The sequence below is a fragment of the Paroedura picta genome, chromosome 7 (genome assembly GCF_049243985.1).
Source record: "Paroedura picta isolate Pp20150507F chromosome 7, Ppicta_v3.0, whole genome shotgun sequence".
Lineage (NCBI taxonomy): Eukaryota > Metazoa > Chordata > Lepidosauria > Squamata > Gekkonidae > Paroedura > Paroedura picta.
The window spans coordinates 15,159,763-15,175,299 of record NC_135375.1 but is presented as its reverse complement, the minus strand read 5'-3'; the positions used below and the strand labels follow the sequence as shown (position 1 = coordinate 15,175,299).

General features: G+C 45.1%; 1 protein-coding gene across 4 annotated transcripts in view; it reads right to left on the bottom strand.

The window, feature by feature from the left end:
• The window catches only part of DCC (DCC netrin 1 receptor), a 939,742-nt gene that overhangs the window by 120,246 nt on the left and 803,959 nt on the right, over window positions 1-15,537 (bottom strand). For 2 of the 4 annotated variants that reach the window (XM_077346794.1, XM_077346796.1), the window contains exons 16-17: window positions 15,181-15,276; window positions 6,668-6,906 (exon numbers count right to left, since the gene is read on the bottom strand). In XM_077346794.1, the coding sequence (XP_077202909.1) occupies window positions 6,668-6,906; window positions 15,181-15,276 (335 nt within the window). The remainder of the gene's footprint in view (window positions 1-6,667; window positions 6,907-15,180; window positions 15,277-15,537) is intronic. The other 2 variants (XM_077346795.1, XM_077346797.1) reach the window with 1 other exon arrangement.

Genomic DNA, 15,537 nt, shown 5'->3' with positions numbered 1-15,537 from the left:
AATTAAAACATCTTAAAAGATAACAATAGAAAATAGAAAAAGGTAGATAAACACAGCTGTCCAGAACTTGGCAACTCTATAAGTTGTATCCCTGTGAGGGAGGTGAGGCTGAGAGAGCCCTGATATTACTGAAGAAGAAGAAGAGTTGGTTCTTATTTGCAACTTTTCTCTACCCGAAGGAGTCTCAAAGCGGTTTACAATTGCCTTCCCTTCCCTGTCTCCACAACAGACACCCTGTGAGGGAGGGGAGGCTGAGAGAGCCCTGATTTTCCTGATCAATTAGAACAATTATATCAGTGCTGTGGCAAGCCCAAGGTCACCCAGATGGCTGCATGTGGGGGACGAGCCAGATTAGAATTCAGTGCTCCTGACCACTACACCAGTGCCTTTAACAGTCTTAACTGGTGGGTAGGTTCCTAGGGGAACAGGTAGTCCTTCAGTCTAGCCCTCTAGAAAACTAAGTGAGGATTCATCATTAGCATATTGAAATTGAGATCTGCAGGAGACCAAAAATTCACTTTAACAAAACAAATGTTGACTGATTTGAGCAAAAATGACTAGTTGCTCATTCTTTTCCCACAAGGGCATTTTGAGATCCATTAAAACATATTTAAACAGGTGATAGGTAGATAAGAAAACACCTTCTGTTACCTCTTTGACAAATATGCACATGTGCTCTTATAAAAGTGCTTGTTTAAATACGTTGGTGTCTTTACGTGCTTTGGCTTGGTTAAGCGTGTTTTACGGAGGAAAATGCATTATGCATCTTATTGATGGAAGTCATTGAAGAACAGGTAAATAAATGGGCGCTAATGCACACAGAGGGAGGTTTTGATAATCCGGTGTGTTCCCTTGTCTACCTTTTGTTTTAATATCTCGGTGTTTGCATGTGCTTTGGCTTGGCTGAGCGTGCGTTTGTTTGTTTTATGGAGGAAAATGCATTATTCATCTTATTGATGGAAGTCGGTCAAGAACAGGTAAATAAACGGGCGTTAATGCGTGCAGAGGGGGGTTCAGTGATGCGCCGTTTCCCCTCATCTACCTTTTGTTTAAGCTCGTATTAAGGAACCACTTTAGCACAGTTAGATTTTTATTTCCTGATGCACAATGAAAAGCACCACCAGAAGGAAAGCAGCAGTGATAAAGTGACACAGATGGAATCTTCACACTTCTCCAGATTTAGAAGAGTTGGTTCTTAGATGCTGCTTTTCTTTACCTGAAGGGTCTCAAAGCGGCTTACAGTCGCCTTCCCTTTCCTTTCCCCACAACAGACACCCTGTGAGGTGGGTGAGCCTGAGAAAGCCCTGAGATTACCGAAGAAGAAGAAGAAGAGTTGGTTCTTATATGCTGCTTTTCTCTACCCAAAGGAGTCTCAAAGTGGCTTACATTCAAAGCCTTCCCTTTCCTCTCCCCCCAACAGACCCCCTGTGAGGGAGGTGAGTCGGAGAGAGCCCTGATATCACTTCTCAAGAGCCCAAGGTCACCCAGTTTGCTGCATGTGGAAGAGTGCAGAATCAAACCCGGCTCGCCAGATTAGAAGTCTGCACTCCTAACCACTATACCAAACTGGCTCTCCAGAGAACCACTAGGAGACATGCATAGGCTGGACAGAAAGCACAAGGGGTGGGGCTAGAGGTGGTCAGAGGAAGAAAGGGGACCAATGAGCACTCTTTGCCCAGGGCTCTCCAAAACTTGGAATCAGTCCTGCATTTTAAAAATATAGCTCCTATGAGACTAGGATTTAATCTATTGTTGTATCTCCCCCTCCCCAAGAGATCAGCCAGATAATCCTGAGTTCATTTGTTTTGTAAGCCAACTTGTTTCTCAGCCATGGAGATCATTGGATGGCTTTGGGTCAGACACTTTCTTTTAGCCTAACTCACCTCTCAGGGTTGTCATGGGGATAAAAAAAACCCCAAGAAAACAAGGTTCATTATTACTGTCCAAAGCTACTTAGAGAAATAGCATGCTAAGCGCGTAACAGATCTGAATTGCAAGGTTAATGCTGTTTTGATTTTTTTTTTCATTTTCCCCGCTTTCGAGTTCTTTGTCGGCTCGGTCGTAATTTGTAGTGCTTGCAATCCGGTGAAACGCTTTGAAACTTGACATTAAAACGTGATAAAATAATTGAGCAAAGGCAAAAAAAACCACAAAGAGATTCTGAAGGGCATCAGTTCTGCTGGGGGATCATATCTGTCCAACAAGAAAACAAGCCACAGCCATGCTGGTGAGATGGCAGAAGGGGGAAAAAACTATAGGATTTCATAAGCATAGAAAATACGTAGAGGATGATCAAAACAAAAGTGGACTTTGGACAAACATAAAAGGCCCCTTTTGCTTGTTACGAAAGGGAACTTTCTTTGATTTGAACTATTTGTTTCTTTGATACAAAGCATTAACATTTCAATGGTCCCCACGTGCACTTTGAGGAAAACATCAGGGGGGTGAACAGGGGCAACTGCCTTTTGCTTTTCATGCTACCCTTTGGAGTTTCTCTACAAACAGGATCAAACGAAGTTAATAATAACTTAAAAGCTGGGGGAGAGGAGAGTTGCAAGGCCCTGAGAGTATTTGTGTGCGCCTGTGTGGCTTTGGAAGTAGAAGTCCCATCCAGAAGATGAAACATGGCATGAAGACCTTCAGGACCTGGGGGAAAAATGCCAAGTGCTGTGTGTGGTGCTGGGAAAATGTGCCCTCAAGTTGCAACCAGCAACTTATGGCAAACTTGTAAGGTTTTCAAGGCAAAAGAGGGGCAGAGGTGGTTTCCCATTGCTGGCATTAGGACTTTCGTGGATGTCTCTTCCAAATCCTTGTTGTTGTTGTTGTTGTTAGGTGTGAAATTGTGTCTGACCCATCACGACCCCATGGACAATGATCGTCCAGGCCTTCCTGTCCTCTACCATTCCCCAGAGTCCAAATCCTAGCCAGGGCCAATTCTGCTGGGCTCTGACAAGATCAGTCCAGCCTGGGCCTTCCACGTCAAGGAACCAGCTGTGTGTGCATGTTTCTAACCTGTTGTCAGAGGGATGTTGTGATAAAAACACCTCTCAGATTCAATCGATACTAGAAAGGAAGCATCAAAGGCCATTGGGAGGAATTGGGAGAAGTTACGAAGACCCCAAAAGATAGAGGTAGAGTTCAACGACAGCTGAACACACTGGAAAATTGAGAGCACAAGATGAGAACAAGATGCAGTTTAATAAGGAGAAGTATAGAGAAGAAGAAGAGTTGGCTCTTATAAGCCACTTTTCTCTACCGGGCTGTATCAACAGAGGTGTCACATTGAAATCACAAGATGTCACAGTGCCACAGTGTACTGTGTTGGCCAGACTGCACCTGAAATCCTGTGTGCAGTTCTGGAGGCCTTCCTTCAAAAAGGATGTGGACAAAATGGAGAGGGTGCAGAGGAGAGTGATGATGATGATGATGATTTGGGTCCCAGGGACCAAGCCCTACAAGGAAAGGCTGAGGGCCTTGGGAATGTCCAGCCTGGAGAAAGGCTTTGAGAGGGGGCTGTCTTTAAGTATTTGAAACGTCGTCACTTGGAAGAGGGCAGGGAGCAATTCCTGTTGGCAGCAGAGGATGACCCCCTGTCAATGATGACAGGGGGAGAATAGGGGTAGAACGGTACCGGCTAGATGTCAGGAAAAAAATTTTCAGAGTAGTTCAGCAGTGAAATGGGTTGCCTTAGGAGATGGGGATCTCCCCTTCACTGGTGATCTTCAAGCAGCTGGACAGATACTGATCCTGGATGCTATAGGCTGATCTTGCACTGAGCAGGGGGTTGGACTAGATGGCCTCTAGGGATACTTCCAACTCTATGATTCTATGATTCAAATGTCAGAGTTTTGCCAACAGATCAATGCACTGGAATGCGTTCCACAGTGCAGGCACAGTGAATGGGACCTTTGGGTGCCTGTGACAGTCAGATGTGGAGAGAAGCCAGCAGGTGAGGATTCTTGTCTATGGGCTCTGCTTGTGGCAACAGACTGGTCATTGGATAAAACAGGATGCTGGGCTAGATGGACTACTGGAATGATCCAGCATAGCTATTCCTCTGTACAGATTTTAACAGAGCTATTTTTTGTATTGCTCGTTTATCCTGAGAATATTGCTTTTCTGCACACTGGGCCTTTTTTTTTTTTTGATGCACTTATTTAATATTTAGTTCAGGCTGTGCTAATGAGAGACAAAGACCCCTGCTATTTTTGATTTGCGCCCCCCGTTTCCCACCGGGCGGGCATATTAGCAATCCAGCCTGGCGTAACTTAGTGCGTCAGAGAGAGGGGTAAAGCATTGTGGGCATTTCTGTTTGCTTCTTTCTCTTCGGTTTTGCTCAGGGGATCACCGAGGGAATCCAGGGCAGGGACAGGCGATGGCCAACCACCTCAGTTTGTCTGGCCTTACAGACACCATGGCAGCATTTCTTAATTTTTTTTTTACCATTGAGAAACCCCTGAAACATTTCACAGGCCTTGAGAAACCCCAGAAGTGATGTAATTGTGCAGAATATGTTTGGGAAGCATAGTGTGTACATGACCAACAACTGGATGGCCATATCATCTGATAAACATTTAACAATTATATATATATATATATTTGTGTGTGTGTGTGTGTAAAAAGCCTGCCTGTGGAGTTGCTAAAAGTCAGCTTGATGGCACTTACATGCAAACACCTGCACACAAAGGCCTATTGACTTGCAGTAAGGTAAAGGTAAAGGTATCCCCTGTGCAAGCACGAGTCATGTCTGACCCTTGGGGTGACGCCCTCCAGCGTTTTCATGGCAGACTCAATACGGGGTGGTTTGCCAGTGCCTTCCCCAGTCATGACCGTTTACCCCCCAGCAAGCTGGGTACTCATTTTACCGACCTCGGAAGGATGGAAGGCTGAGTCAACCTTGAGCCGGCTGCTGGGATCGAACTCCCAGCCTCATGGGCAAAGCTTTCAGACGGCTGCCTTACCACTCTACGCCACAAGAGGCTCTAACTACTTGCAGTAGTTAAGAGGAAACCCAGGTTCCAATCTCCATCCCTCCATGGATGCTTGCTCGGTGAACTTGGCCACTTACTCTTTCTCAACCCAACCCACCTCACCGGGTGATTGTTGAGAAGATAAAGCCACGGAGGCAAGAGAGTCATCAGTCAGTTATGGGTTCCCCTTGATGGCGCTGACTTATACCACTAATCTGCTTTGAAGTTGCAGGGAGAACGGCAGACTAACAATAACATAAATAAGGGTCAGGTACAAAAACATATGCTCCTTAGAAGGCCAGATCCTGAAGTTGAAACTCAAATACTTTGGCCACCTCATGAGAAGGAAGGACTCCCTGGAGAAGAGCCTAATGCTGGGAGCGATCGAGGGCAAAAGAAGAAGGGGACGACAGAGAATGAGGTGGCTGGATGGAGTCACTGAAGCAGTCGGTGCAAACTTAAATGGACTCTGGGGAATGGTAGAGGACAGGAAGGCCTGGAGGATCATTGTCCATGGGGTCATGATGGGTCAGACACGACTTCACACCTAACAACAACAACAACAAAAATCTAAATGAAGGACTACAAAAGATACACTCGACATTATTGATTGTGCTGCTAGCCTGCTCTCAGAAGGGCATGGATCCCCTAATGGTCTCCTGTTAGGGTTGCCAATTCCTAGAGCACTTTTGCAATACTGGCTGCCGCAGTTCAAGAAGGATCTGGAACAGCTGGAACATGTTCGGAGAAAGATGACTAGGAAGGCTGAGGGTTTGGAATCCATGCCTTACAAGGAGAGGCTGAGAGAGTTGGGTCTGTGTAGCTTGGAGAAGGGAAAGGCAAGGGGTGACAGGACAGCTGTGTTTAGCTACATAAAAGATAGACATGTTGAAGAACTTGTCTACTGGAGCTTTAAAGAAAAGGACGAATGTGTTCAAATTCCAGGAAAGGAGATTCCACTTAAATATTAGAAAGCATTTTCTAATGGTGAGGGCTGTTTCTAGATGGAATAGGCTGCCTCAGAGGGTGGCGGAGTCTCCTTCGTTGGAAGTTTTTAGGAGGAGATTGAATGAGCACCTTTCAGGAGTGTGCGATTTTTAAGGTGTGGGCAGGGCGGGGGGCTGGACTGGATGGCCCTTTGTGGTTTCTTCCAGCTCTGCGTGATTCTGATTCCTGGATATTTGAGAGCAGTGCCTGGGAATGGATTGCAGCTCCTCCCAGACTCCCTCTATGGTGATATACCATAGAGTCTGCCCTCTGATGCTGCCACATCTTCTAGGGCAACTGGTCTTTGAATTCTGGTGAATTCTGGTGATATAATTGTAATTATAGGAAAACTCCAGGCCCTGCCTGGGTCACCCTATCCAAATTACTGACCAAGTCCAAATACCTTCTAGCTCTCTGATTAAACAGTGATGCAATAGCATGTGCTCCTAGACCAGGGGTAGTCAACCTGTGGTCTTCCAGATGTCAATGGACTCATGGGAAATGTAGTCCATGAACATATGGAGGACCACAGGTTGACTACCCATGTCCTAGACTATCTGCTGGACAACAGAATGACCTTCCACAGTTTCCAGGTAGCCCTGATCAGGGTAAGCAGAGATATCCCTCTCTGATCAGGGTAAGCAGAGATATCCCCCATAACATGGACACACAAAAAAGAGAAGCTTGTTATCAAACGCTGACCAACCCACCTTGTATTTAGCACTCGTGGAATAGCTGGTTCTCCATCGGACTGTGTAGAAGCGAACTTCAGTCATCTTCTGATTCTTTGGGACAGAGTTGTCTGCCCAGCTGACCCTCACGGCATCGTGGGTAAGTGCAACAGCCTGGACACCTACTGGTGGGAGCATGGGGGTGGAGATATCTGGGACTGAGGTAGGGAAATCATCAAGCAAAGGATAAAAATCAACTTCTAATGGGTCAATGGGGTCTGGGTCACAAAAAAGCCACCGAAAACGAGCATTCCACAAATGAAAATAAAATATTTTGAGGGGAGGGGGGGGGGGAAATTGTAGCAGCCGCCGGGGAGATACACATCACAATGGGTTAAATGTATGGCGAAACAGTGATGACGGGGGGGAGAATATGGGAAGAGCAAAAAGAAAGAGCCGTTAATCGGAAACAAAAGAAAATCAAAACAGTTCAGTCACACTACTGTCTTCAAACATAACAACATACAAATATATGTTAAAAATGCTCAAACGCGTTACAAATATGTGGCTCTGCTTTCTTTTCTCCCAGTGAAGATTCAAGGCCTAGTTTGTCATCTAAATGACTCCCGTGCCTTTACACTCAAATAAAATGAATGGTAGATTTACAAAGAAACCCAAGCAATGTACAAAGAAGCAAGTTATTTTGAATGCTGTGTTTTGCAAGCAAGGAACACTCTGGTACGTGTAGGAGTTACCTGCATTTCCCCCTCTCTCTCTTTCCTGAAACCTCTCAACAGTGCTTGAAAGAGCAACACCTGTTTAAATGTTCTTGAAAGGAAAAAAAAATAGAATGGACCTATTCAACTGGAATGAAGGATGAGCAAAAACTATTTGCCTGGTTTCGTTCTCACTTGTATATACGTTGAAAAGAATCACAATGACTAAATTCATCATCTGCTGAATGCATCTGCTACTGACTTCACCCTATCACGTTCCCTTGTCTCTGTCCTCAGTTTCTTTTGCTCTCATTGACATTTGGTTACCCAGAGGCAGTCTCCTAATTAGTTGGGGAAAATTAGCATTATAGAAGACAAAGAGAGATGGTGTGAGATTCTCCACCAATTGTTGCAGAAAATATCAAGAAAACTTTTGAAATAAACCAGGTAAGGTTCACTGGACTCCGGGGAATGGTAGAGGACAGGAAGTCCTGGAGGATCATCGTCCATGGGGTTGCGATGGGTTGGACACGACTTCGCACCTAACAACAACAAGGTTCACTGGAAAGTTTTTTTTTAATGGAAATAAAATGGCAAAATGCACATTCAGACACACTGTAAACACAACAGGGCTAGCTAAGAGAGAGCGGGGGGGGGGATGGAGATAGCAATTTCTGGGAGGGTTATAGTTACTACTCTCAAAGACAGAGTAGCAGTGAAAGAACCGGCGTTTTATGAGGAGAAGAAATTGTCAAGACACAAGTGGTGTGAGTGTGTAGGATGATGGCAGGGGCTCATGGGAATTGTAGTCCATGAACATCTGGAGGACCACAGGTTGACTACCCCTGACATAGAGTCCACACTCCAAAGCAGCCATTTTCGGTAGCCTGAAGATGAGCTATAATTCCAGGGCAATTCCCAAGTCCCACCTTGAGGCTAGCATTCTGCCCCCCCCCCAATAATTTTGAAAGGAAGGGAAAGAAAGAAAAAAAATTACATTCCGCATTTTAACTTATTTTGGGGTTAAATTCAACCATATTTTTCCTTTATCTTATAAAAAATATGTCAAGCTGCATATCAGCATAAATTCTTGGGGAGGGAGACGTCGATTGCTCTCCTTTTCAACATCCAACTTTTCTTTGAGATCCTTGGATGCAAAATCATGAAACAGAAACACGATCAGTTTTCCTTTGTGCTTGGCATTCTAGGAGATGTTCTACAGCGGCATCGCCTAATAATGGAGAATATCACTTATTTGTGCTTAGAGGTTTCAATTTCCACTGTGACAGTGGGAAAAAAAGAATCCCAAAAGAGTTTTGCCCAAGAAGGGATGAAACAGGGGGGGAAACAGTTGCAGTATTAATGGTTTACATAGTTTTGGCTGAAAAGTAACATGTGTTACACATTAAAGACATAAAACACCTCACATCTTTCTGTTTCATCCTTTTCCCCCCCTGGTGACATCTAGAAATGTGAATGCCTGCTAGATGTGGGGTATCGCAAAAGAGAAGCATCCTAGCAATATTAACACTTGGATCCAATTGAGATAATTCGGTTTGGGAAAAATTGCATTGACGACCAGAAAAACAGAGGTGTTTCGATAATGTTAGCTGCTGGGGCCAGGGAATGAGAACCCCTAAATAACTGGCCAATTTTCTACCCCAGAATTTTGCCATTTTCCTAATGCTGATGGTACTACAGATATCTGCTATTAAGTAATTGCATTATTACGATGGAAGAAATAGCACCTGCTTTTCTTTAATGTTTGTTTTTGCCTGAAGAAGCCCAGCGTGTTGTTTAACATTTGAAACTGCCTTCGGCTACATCAGACTGCCGGGCTACCTAGCTTGGTGTTATCAGCAAGCTGCTTTCTTGGCTCCCAGACAGTGAAAAGCTCCTCCCCAATGATTGTAAAAAAATGGGTGACTGGGGATATCAAGGAAGGATTTTCAATATCCAGCTGGCGGCTGGAGATGTTCTGCTATTATAATTGATCTCCTTGTGACAGACGTCAGGGTGTAGTCTGCACGGGGCTTTTTATCCACTCCCAGATTGACTAGATCCCTGCAGTCTACACTGAATTCGATTTCAATTTTGATTTTGGGCACTTTAAATTTTCCCTCTGCGACATGCATGATTGATCCAGAGTGACCCTATCTTTCCCATGTGATATCCAGAAGTGGATATAAGCCTCAATATTTGAAAAATTTGCCATCAGTAAGTGTGCAGATTTCTGCTTTTTGTGAATTAACTTTCTTCTCTGTGACTTCTAGCAAAGCAGTCTTCCTGATTGGCAGGGCATCAGTTCAAAGAGTTCCTGTTGTAAGTTGTAAGGTTGTAAGACTTCTCTTAAAGTGACTGTGCTTCAGAAGCCCTAACGTCTTTCAGCAGAGATTTGATTCTTGTTATTATTTCCCTCTCTTCTCCTTTCCCTCCCCTCATTCAAGAAAAGAAAGAGAGTCCTGCTGCTCTTGGCTACCCTCCCCACACTGAGCTTCCCCAATCAAGTCCAGAACACATTCTGTTTCAATGGGGGGGGGGGGGTTATAAAGGAAGACCCGAGTTCAAATTGATTAGAATTCAGCAGGATACACAATGGAAAAGAACAAAGTAAGTGCAGAATAAGCCCTGCTTAGCTTCTAAGATCTAGCAAGATCAGGCTAGCCTGGGTTACCCAGATTGGAGCCTAAATTTGGAAAGCGAGTATTACTCACATATTGTGTGTGTGTGTGTGGGGGGGGGGTGGAGAAGAGAGTAATGAGCAATCAGCAAAGTCAAGTTTATAAGACCCTTCTCACACTTCTCCCCTTTACATGACACTAGCCGTCCGATGTTGCATTTCTAAGCAAAGCTTCAGTTGTCTAAGCCAGGGGTAGTCAACCTGTGGTCCTCCAGATGTTCATGGACTACAATTCGCTCCCCCCCCCCCCTAGGAGTTGGAGTGTACGCTACTCCCCTATCCTTTCCTCTTCACCTCTTAATAATTGGGGGAGGGATGGGATTTTTAGCCGCCATGTTAGTTAGTAGATTGATATTTTAATGGGAATTTTAATGGGATTAGTTGTTGTGACCCGCCTCGAGCCTATCGGGAGAGGCGAGAAATAAATCTAATAATAATAATAATAATAATAATAATAATAATAATAATAATAATAATAATAATAATTCCCATGAGCCCCGGCCAGTGTTTGCTGGCAGGGGATCATGGGAATTGAAGTCCATGAACATCTGGAGGACCACAGGTTGACTACCCCTGGCCTAAGCCCACTGACTTCAATGGGGTTAGAAGAGTTAACTGCCCTGTGAATCCCTTTCTCTTTCCCTTTATGTCCTCATCTTTGCTTTTCTGCCTTGTCTGGGCATTGTCAGTATCAGGACTTGCAGTGCAACTAAGCAACACTCTCCTTCCCGGGACCTGTTTCATGTTCTAATAATAAGGACATGATGTTCTAGGGCGTAATCGCCCAACGTTATGCATATACAAGTGGATAGATGACACTGCGTGGCTCTTTGGCAGGCAGCGCAAAACTCTCATCGCCTGTAAAAGGGATGTTGCTCAAGGACGTCAATTAAAATTGCTTCTCGCACTCTGTGAGGGGTGGACTTTTCTGAGAATGACCCACTGGTTCGCCTAAGTGGCTGCTACCTATTCCAGTTGGCAGAAGCTGCAGCTTTCCAAGTATTCTCTGAGAGGTCTTTTTTTTAGCTTAGTCCGGCTCCCCAAGATATTTTAACCCAGAGATAATGGGAGGTGGACCTGGGACCTCTTTACCAGTAAGGAATGAGTTCCCCTATTGAGTGAACATGCCCCCCCCCAATTACATATTATTTATTGATTGTATGGCATGTGTGTAGTATAGCCAGGAGAGCCTAGAATTGTCTGGCAGCCTGATAAGAGGGATTTGGAGGTGGTATGTCTTTGTCTGCCTATGCATCAGGACCCTAGTTTTCCTTGGAGGTCTCCCGTCCAAATGCGAACCAAGGCTGACACCTAGCTTGGTGCAGTGGTTAAGAGCGGTGGCTTTGAGTATGTTGATCTGGATTTGATTCCCCGCTCTTCCACATGCAGCCGGCTGGGTGACCTTGGGCTCATCGCAGCCCTGATAGTGCTGTTCTCCCAAAGCAGTCTTGTCAGAGCTCTCTCTTCCTCAACCACCTCACAGGGTGTTTATAGCTGGGAGAGGAAAGGAAGGTGAATGTGAGCACCTTTGAGACTTCTCCAGGTAGTGAAAAGTGGAGGTTGAAAACCAACTCTTCTTGTATCTTCTGAGATCGGACAAGATCGGGCATGCTTGGGCTTTCCAAGTCAGGCCCCCAAATTATAATTACTGTAATTACAATTGTATTGAAATGATTAGGAAGAGTAGCATTTCAATTCTAGTACCATTAAGAGCCTCTTGTGGTGGTAAGGCAGCTGACATGCTGTCTGAAGCTCTGCCCATGAGGCTGGGAGTTCAATCCCAGCAGCCGGCTCAAGGTTGACTCAGCCTTCCATCCTTCCGAGGTTGGTAAAATAAGTACCCAGCTTGCTGGGGGGTAAACGGTAATGACTGGGGAAGGCACTGGCAAACCACCCCGTATTGAGTCTGCCATGAAAACGCTAGAGGGCGTCACCCCAAGGGTCAGACATGACTCGGTGCTTGCACAGGGGATACCTTTACCTTTACCATTAAGAACCTTGTGCAGAGTGCACATGAAACAACGCATGGGAAAAGGTATGGGTGGTTATGGCCATTCTCAGTGGCAAAGTCATAAGTTAATGGTGGATTGCAGGGCCGACATTGACATATCTGGAGATGGGGAAGCTGCTAAGGCCAAGTTTTCTGGTGGGGCTTACTGCCTGTCCTTTCCATCCACTCAACCCTTCTCCTGCCTTCGGCTTGTTGTGAGCCCTCCCACCAACCACAATCCTAGATGCACGCAATGGCCCAACGTGGAAATGAGGGGGAGAAGGATAGACGGTCAGGGAAGGAGGGAGGAGAATGTATGTAAGGGTAGAGGGATGTTAAGAGGCAGGTTACAATGGAGAGCAGAGGAGGAACTTTCTGCCCCCTGAAATTTGAAACTGGCCCTGCTGGGGATTGAGACCTCTAAAGCTCAACCTTTAACTTTGTCTCTGACTTATGCTGGCTTCAAAATTCAATGTAGCAAAAGTTTTAAATGAAAAGAGAAATAATAAAACCAGGGTAAATCCCACCCCCGCTAGGATGTTGACGGTATTAGAATTGCTGCAATGTGGCTTTCATACATTCAAATTATGCTCAGATCTGGCATTTTGAAAAGTAATACCTGCTGGAGAGCATTGTCATAAGTCCATATATAGTTTACTGTCACTAGGGAAAATGTAATACATTTCTGAGAGGTATAATGGTTTCGTTTTGCTCTCTCGCTGGCCTTCCCATTTAAATCTCGAGGAAAACACAGTTGACTTATTTTTAGCATGGAGTTGGTTATCATGGCTGAAGTTAAGCACCCCTGTGGCATTGGTCAGCAATGTGCATCAGAGGGTTGATTTATATATTACTAGACAACCATACAAACTTCCGTAAGGTGGGATCATATTGGGTGGATGCAAAGCTTGGTTTTGGGGCAGTTAGCTTACCTCATGGCTAACTGGGTCCAAGCTGAACCCATTGCCCCAGGAGTATAGCTTGGACCAAACTGGTGGCAGCACGAGAAGCAGAAAACAGGGGTTTGATTTGGGGGACTGAGCTGTACAGCAACACTCATCTCATTATACTACCCTAAGTAGTGATGGACACGAACCAGCTCACGAACATGAATCCGTGACGAATTTTGGCAGGCCTGTGGTTTGTAAACCGAAGTTCATAAACTGAAAAGCACCCATGAACTTCAATAAATTTTAAGGCAGTTTGTGCCAGTTTGTGAAGAGCAGAAAGCGTGCGTTCCCGCTCTTCACAAAAACAGCCAAGCTGAGGGAAGCAGAAAGTATGAGTTTAAATGGCTCTGAGCCATTTAAACCCCCGCTTTCTGCTTTCCACTGCATTTTGTGAACCATCCTCTTGGTTCATAGGAGTTTGCGGTTCGGTCATGAACAGTGAACCAAAACAAAGTGGAAAAAATGAAGTTTGTGCCCATCCCTAACCCGAAGCAGCTGCTTATGTGGTTTGACCACTGACCACAGCTGCTTATGTGGTTTGACCCTTCATGGTCCTTTTTCACAGAAGGTGCTCACCAACTTGTAACTTTAACCCCTTGATAACTGCAGAGCTACATGATTTGATTATGTAGACCAGCCATTATAGACGTAAAATCACAGATACTTTCGAACTGTTTTATAGCCCCTGAGATGCAGCATTTTTCAATGAACTTGAAAATCAAGAGGTGGGTAATTGAATGGTTGATATCAGAGTCAGTCCCTCATAGTCCCTCTTTAGACCCCAAGCAAATGTGAATATAAAAAGAGTCCTACTGGATCAGACCTGTGGTCCATCTATTCCAGCATCCTCTCTCACCCAGTAGCTAACCAGTTCCTTTGTAGGTCTACCAAAAGGGCATAAAGGCCTAGGCCCTCCCCTAATATTTCCTTCTGGCACTGGGATTCAGAGGCAGGTTGTCTCTAAATATGGAAAGATTCAAATGGGTAGCTGTGTTGGTCTGAAGTAGCACAATAAAATCAGAGTCCAGTAGCAGCTTTAAGACCAACAAAGATTTATTCAGGGCGTGAGCTTTCGAGTGCAAGAACTGTTGCACTCAAAAGGTCTTAAAGGTGCTTGTTGTTGTTGTTAGGTGTGAAGTCGTGTCCGACCCATCGCGACCCCATGGACAATGACCCTCCAGGCCTTCCTGTCCTCTACCATTCCCTGGAGTCCATTTAAGTTTGCACCGACTGCTCAGTGACTCCATCCAGCCACCTCATTCTCTGTCGTCCCTTTCTTCTTTTGCCCTCAGTCGCTCCCAGCATTAGGCTCTTCTCCAGAGAGTCCTTCCTTCTCATGGGGTGGCCAAAGTATTTGAGTTTCACCTTCAGGATCTGGCCTTCTAAAGAGCAGTCAGGGCTGATCTCCTCTAGGACTGACCGGTTTGTTCGCCTTGCAGTCCAAGGGACTCGCAAGAGTCTTCTCCAGCACCAGAGTTCAAAAGCCTCAATTCTTTGACGCTTGGCCTTCCTTATGGTCCAACTTTCACAGCCATACATGGCAACTGGGAAGACCATAGCCTTGACTAAACGCACTTTTGTGGACAGGGCGATGTCTCTGCTTTTTAGGATGCTGTCGAGATTTGCCATAGCTTTCCTCCCCAGGAGCAAGCGTCTTTTAATTCCTTTGCTGCAGTACCCATCTGCAGTGATCTTGGAGCCCAGGAAAATGAAATCTGCCAATATCTCCATTTCTTCCCCATCTATTTGCCAGGAATTGAGAGGGACGGATGCCATGATCTTAGTTTTCTTCGTTTTCTTCACCGTGCTACTGGACTCTAAATATGGAAGTTACTTTAAATCATCATGGCAAATAGCCACCGATAAATCATGGCAAATAGCCATTGATAGATCTCTCCCCCATGAATCTGTCTAATCCCATCTCATTACAGCCTAGGCTTGTGGCCATCACTACAAGCTCTTGTAGCATCTGCTCATTTTAATTACTTGATGTGGTGCACAACAATGACGTCAGCCTTGGCCACGTCACCCAACTACCATGCAGGCATGGTTCAGCCAATGTGAAGATTGGGCGGGTTAAAGTTTAAAATGGTTCTACTTACTTTCCACAAAGGTAGATTCAGCTGGGTGACTTTCCACCGTTATCGGTTTCCAAACGTATTCAACAGTACGGCAGAACAATGGGTCATTCGATCAGGTCAGCCCGTTCAACTCACCTGTCAGGGATCTGGTGGTGGCACTCTCATAGAGAGGGACTCCCTCCCCGGCATTGTTAAAAGCTTTCAAAGATATGACATAGTGGGAACTCGGTTCTGTAGAGAAAGCAAACATGACACCGTTGGAGTTAAGGTTTTGAAGAAGATTTTGGCAACAGTCCTCTGCACACGTGCAGAGTTGTAAACCCAGGTGAGCTACAGCCACCATTTGGATCTCGCCCTAAGCCCTTTAGGGGAATGGTGGGATAAAAGTCCAAAAATGATAGATAGATAGATAGATAGATAGATAGATAGATAGATAGATAGATAGATAGATAGATAGATAGATAGATAGATAGATAGATAGATAGATAGATA